Source organism: Phyllopteryx taeniolatus, chromosome 1 (assembly GCF_024500385.1).
Source record: "Phyllopteryx taeniolatus isolate TA_2022b chromosome 1, UOR_Ptae_1.2, whole genome shotgun sequence".
NCBI classification, from domain to species: domain Eukaryota; kingdom Metazoa; phylum Chordata; class Actinopteri; order Syngnathiformes; family Syngnathidae; genus Phyllopteryx; species Phyllopteryx taeniolatus.
Genome location: NC_084502.1, coordinates 42,972,881 through 42,978,880, shown reverse-complemented (window position 1 = coordinate 42,978,880; position 6,000 = coordinate 42,972,881). Strand labels below are relative to the sequence as shown.

The 6,000-nt window shown below is 40.8% G+C and overlaps 2 protein-coding genes across 3 annotated transcripts in view; one reads left to right on the top strand and one right to left on the bottom strand.

The window, feature by feature from the left end:
- Positions 1–1,126, top strand: part of mgat5 (alpha-1,6-mannosylglycoprotein 6-beta-N-acetylglucosaminyltransferase) — a 152,349-nt gene extending 151,223 nt beyond the window's left edge. For both annotated transcript variants that reach the window (XM_061797464.1, XM_061797456.1), the window contains one exon: positions 1–1,126. This exon is cut by the window's left edge and continues 1,941 nt beyond it. The gene's annotated coding sequence lies outside the window, so the exon portion shown is untranslated.
- Positions 1,096–6,000, bottom strand: part of LOC133488932 (transmembrane protein 163a) — a 27,337-nt gene continuing 22,432 nt past the window's right edge. The window contains exons 6-8 of the mRNA XM_061797474.1: positions 2,279–2,390; positions 2,055–2,196; positions 1,096–1,974 (exon numbers count right to left, since the gene is read on the bottom strand). Coding sequence (XP_061653458.1) covers positions 1,914–1,974; positions 2,055–2,196; positions 2,279–2,390 — 315 coding nt within the window. The 3' untranslated portion in view covers positions 1,096–1,913. The remainder of the gene's footprint in view (positions 1,975–2,054; positions 2,197–2,278; positions 2,391–6,000) is intronic.

Below are 6,000 nucleotides of genomic sequence, written 5' to 3'. Positions count from 1 at the left end.
TAAGTCGGTGTTTCAGAGAGCATGACGTGCCTTTTTACAGTATCGTAGGTTCTGATCATCACCTGCCAAAAAAAAAAAAGGAAACAAACCTTTAGTCCCTAACTTATCTCCCAGCATCAGCTAGAATCCGTTGTTCTGATTTCTTCACCAGAATCTGGTGTTTGGATTTCCTTTGGTGAATGGAACTGAATCACCTTGAATCACATTTAGTTAAGTATAGTTTAAATCTGTAATATATTCAGTGTAATATTAAGAAACTTTCTTGTGTATTAGAAACTTTGTGAAAGGGTAATACTGTTAGTTTGCAGCAATTTGTTCCCAGTGATCTGTAGTAAATCATTGATATCTATGTTTTCTGGTTATTTTTCCAAATAATACAACCACATATTTGACCTTGAGTAACTGCTCTAAGGTAAATTGGATGCTATTGACTTAATGGGTAGAATGTGTTGTCCGTGTAGTGGCACTGGATGACATTTCCTCATTTTAGTGGACCAGCCAAGACACCTCATGTTCTTGCTAATGTTACTGTTCGCAGTCGTGTGCAGTGGTTGTATAAACAGTGCTGCGCACACAAACGATCAGACATAATGCTATCATCGAGTGCAGTTGAGTTACTGTTTGCCTTATACTTTTGACCATGCCTATTATCAAATGCATGTATATGTCTCACCGTTTGGTTTTACCCCTTGGCTAAAACATGCTGTAGATTTACATTTCACATTTGATAGGAGACCTGCCGCAAACAGTTATTCTTTATCACTGTTTTAATTCGCTTTATCAAAATTACGTAACATTCATCAGGCTGAGACCTTTGTATTGGCCTTTCCATACGAAAAGAGACAGCAGCTGATAGCAATTTGAGTCTGGCACAGAGTTAATTTAAGTGTTGTGTATTGTCCCAGATGACCCATCCTTTTTGTCACATGTGCAAAGCTGTCCTCTGTACAACTGAACTGCAGTATATTGTTTGATATTTTTGGGTGCTGTCTCAGGTATCATCCAGAGCAGCGATGTTTCCCATAGGCAAAAAGAATAACAATGGTGTTTTTGTGTTCACAATTTGTAATGAATAAGAGGGATATAATTTTATTTTTAAATAAACCTTTTTTTTCTGTGAAAAAAACTCTCCGACTGGTGAAACATTTGACATTACAGCAGAACCGATGAGTTATTTACTGTTGAGATTCAGCAGTAGGCTCTCCAGCAGGTTAGTTGTCATTTGTCAAAACTGTTATGTCTACATTTAGAACACAGGCACAGAACAATACGTATTATACAAATTCTTCTCATGTAGAGTTCCAATTAAATACATGTACCCAAAATACCGAATTGCACACAGAAAAGAGGCAGAAAAACTGTTTACGCTATTTGGCTACAACTACTTTTCATCAAAACTCCTTCCTTTTCTTATCAAATAGGATTAATGGTAGACTGTGTACATTCAGTTACAGTCACTGGTCCCACCATGAAAATGTCATTCTTTGAAGGTAGCAGACCTGCATAATTCTTTACATTCATGTTGCAGTTTGACTCCTGCTGTGGGCTGACTCTATCATGACCTGCTGCACTGGGGAATCAACTGCTGGCAAATTTCTCGCAAAGCAGTTTGTGTACATTTGTCCCAGCAGCCCTGTCTGTCAGTCCCCTCGTCTTATTGAAATAACGAGGCATCATGATCAACCTCATCAAGAACGTTGATATACCTGTACACTACATTCTAAAATGGCCAACATCTACCATACAGTTCAAATAATTGAATGGAGAGAATGTTGGTATCGGCACACAGGTTCTGCAGAGAGTCTCTGGCAAGGGTGGGTTGGGGGGTGCTGTGTAGACCAGACCCTTTGTCTCTCCAGTCCCTCCCTCTTTGTCCACATCTTCTCCACTGTGAGCCGTCAGACGGCGTAGCGTTACTCAAAGCGCTCGTAGTTCCTTGTTTGTCTCACTCGTGGGATCATGTCCAGCAGCAGCCTGCAGAGATTGTGAACAAAGTGAAGATGATGTAGTGTGTCATTCTTCCAGAAACCAAATCCAAAAGCCCTGTCACTCACTTGACTCCGTAGGCCAAGATTATAAGGCCAATGAGGACACCTATTGTCCCATCTAGGTACCACACCATGGGCTCATGCTTGAACACCTCTGCACTGATGAGGATGGAGAAGCCCATAATGCCCCCCACCAGAGAGTTGAAGCCTTCAAAGAGAAACAAGCAGCTGATTCGCTGTTGCTGTGTGAAGACCTCTGTGTCAGCTCTCCCTGAGTGTGAGTAGCGTACCGTCCGTGATGAGGGCCCGACTTGTGAGCACCTTTCCCAGCATGAACTTGATCACGGCCAGGAAGATGCACACCACGCCACTGACGATGGAGACACTGAAGAGGAGGTCATCCTGGCCGGAACAGAAGGTTTGACTTTAGCAGTGCAATCGGGACATTCCTCTGGGTTCAGAACTAGGTCCTCTTTCTTTTACTTTTCATCACTGTTTCCTTCAGATCGCTTTAGCTTCTTGGAATGATACTATGTAATGTATATTAATCTTTTGTTTAATTTATAATTTAATCTACATCCGCCCAAGTCACGCCCTACACTAGTAATTCCCAACCACTGTGCCACTGTATATTGGTGACCATTGGGATATCATCAGCTGTGCTGTGGGAAATTATTCAATTTCACTAGATTGGTCTAAAATTGTTGTTGTTGTTGTTGTTTACTATAAATAATGTATCTCTCAGAAAGCACACTATGTTTACAAGCTTGCTGTAATTGCGTTTCATTGACTGATAGGATTGTTTCTGTCCTATCAATTCCATCATTAAGATTTTATTGACACTGACATTCCTTGAACGCAGCACACATATGCGACACCAACAGTGAAGTTTTGTTTACTTCTCTCCCGATAGTAACCAATAGCCTGTGTAGTTTCCTTTTCCTTTTTACCGTTAGGCCATATTCCCAATATTTATTGTTTTCAAAGATGCCAAAAGGTGAGACTGATGAGGCTGTACTGTAAAACTATTAAGAAGCCTCATGTGAAAGTGGTTTGTTTTCAACACTGAATACAGTCATTTTTGTAACTTGGTTACATTGGTCTAATTATTTGCTTTACTGATGATTCTCTGTTTGTATTATATTTTATTGTTGCATAATTATAGACCACAGCTATATTAATCTCTCTAAACAGAAGTCCAGCATTGGTGTTTTGTTTTTTTAACTTGAATACCAATCTGCACATTACCACTCTCACCAATTAAATTCCTATATACTGTACATCATATTCCCCTTTAGATGATCCTCTCCATTTTAGTATCTTTCATCGTCTATCGATACAAATAGTGACATGCAGAACAATTAACTGTTCTTACATTAGATGGCAGAAGGTACAATTTATCTGTTTACCTAACCGTTGCCTTTCATACAACAGAATAAATCGAGGCTTCCTGGGAGTACAGTTTCTCACAAAAGTGAATAAACCCCTTACATTTGTGTAAATATTTGACTATATCTTGTCATGGGACAACACTAGAGAAATTACACTGCTACAATATAAAGGAGTCAGTGTAGGGCTTGTCTGTATAACAGTGTAAATTTACTGTCCCCTCAGAATAACGTGTATGTATAAACCCCGAGCAACAAAAATGAGTACAGTTCATCCCCAAGTACAAATGTCCAAATTGGGCCCAAAGTGTTATTTTGTATGGCCACCATTATTTTCCAGCACTGCCTTAACCCACATTGGCATGGAGTTCACCAAAGCTTCACAGGTTTCCACTAGAATCCTCTTCCTCTCCTCCATCATAACATCTCGGAGCTGGCGGATGTTAGAGACCGTGCACTTCTCCACCTTCTGTGAGGATGCCCCACTGATGCTCAAAATGGTTTAGGTCTCATAACACGCTTAGTTTCTGAAGGGAACTGCTGCTTAAGTATGTAACAGTACATGTTGGTTTTCGTGGTTCACACTTGTCTTTGTAATCCTCACCTTGTTACCCCTAAGAACGCTTGACACCATCTGAACCATACGTTTATCTTGGTGTCATCAGACCAGACAATATGGTTTCAGTAATCCAGGTACTAAGTCTGCTTGTCTTCAGCAAACTGTTTGAAGGCTTTATTGTGCATGGTATTTAGAAGGGGCTTCCTTCTGGGACAACAGCCATGCAGACCAATTTAGAGCAGTGTGTGGCATATGGTCTGAGTACTGACAGAATAACACACTGCCCCTTCAACCTCTGCAGCGTCTGCCGGCAGCATCATACCTCTAATTTCCAAAGAGAACCTCTGGATATGAAGCCGAGCATGTGCACCCAATTCTTTGTTTGCCCATTATGAGGCCTGTTGTAAGTGGAACATGTCCTGTTAAACCACATTATGTTCTTGCAATTCCATTTCAAGGTGTTTGCAATCTTATAGTCTAGGCCATTGTTATAAAGAGCAACAATTGTTTTGCTGTGAGAGATCTTTGTCATGAGATGCCATATTGAACTTCCAGCGACCAGTATGAGAGTGAGAAAAACAAAATTAAAACACGTGCTCCCCCTTCACACCTAAGACCTTGTAACACTTAACGAATTAAATGAGGCCACGAAGGGAAAGGTAAATCCCAATTTGGACATTTTGACTTGGAGAGGTACTCATGGATGGGTACACCCTGGACTGGTCAGCCAATTCCAAGACACAACCAACCATTCACACTCACATTCACAGTTTCACACCTGTGGACTATTATTCTTCAACTAACCTAATATGCGTGCTCTGAGCCAAGATTCTAATCCTTGACGTCTCAACTGTGAAGCAAATGTTCTAATCGCTACGTGATCTTCCTGCGTGGGTCATACAATTCAACAAAAGAAATGTAGGCAAACAAATTGGCTATACTCTAAAAACTCCCAAGGTCTCAGCATGAGCCCTCAATTCAGAAAGTAATAAAATACTCTAATTGTGTTTTGTGTATTCTGTCGTTTTGCAGGGTGTTAAGAGAATACGAATGTGAAAAGAAAAATATGCATTGAAAGAGGCTAACCAATTAACAAATGATTGTCTTTCAGAGGTTCCACTGTAAGAGGTTCTCAGTCTGTACAAGAGCCCAACTAAGCCCCATGACCTTTAGCTCATTGAAATTCAACACATTTGGGTTGGCATTTGGGCCCATGGGAGGAATAAGAATACCCCCCACCCAAGAAAAAAAAAAAACAGACCGTGTGACATCGAAACCCTGCACAGAATGTGAATTATGCTTTGACATTTACTTTTGACACCTCAAAATCCCTGAAAAAGATAAATCGAAGGAGCATCAGCAAATGGGGATCATCTTCAGCCGGAGTTTTCGGTTCACTGCAGTGATATTAATCCCAGTGTTCCACAAACTTCTGATGAGGTTTGGTTCTGCTCACTGAGTGAAATTCTATGGGGTGGGAGGGAATGCCATCACTTTCTTCCATTCTGATTTCTGAGTTCGTCCTTGTTGCCATTACTCCCACGTCCTCTACTGCATCTCCACAGAGACGACCATTACCTGGCAACTGGGTGAAAAAAGCTATTTGAAGAAGTGAGAAGGCTACAAAGTCTTCACACCTTGTGTCATTCTTCAGCTGCACTAAGTTGAGGAGCCAAATGTGCAACGAAAAGTTAATTATCGCCTAGTGAAAGTTGGTTTCTTCTGACACAGTGGCATTTCCTGTCATTTAGCTTAACAGATGTGTTGTTAGGACCTGCTCTAGAAATGTCGAACAAAGATGCTCAGTACTTATTTGCAAGGGGTAGCGTTTCTATGCTGGCCCCAGAAATGACTAGCCTCCCCTCCAGTGACTGACCCCATGTGACCCAAGTGGGAAAATATTGAGCAGATGAGTTAAAAATAAATAGAAAACCAGCAGTGTGTTTTTTCCCCATTGAGAAACATAAATAATCTGCTCTGTATGGTGGAAGCTCAAGTCCAAAAATCTCCATCTTCAATTGGGATTAAATTCTGATGCTAAAATATTAAGTGCTGCTTTATCAGC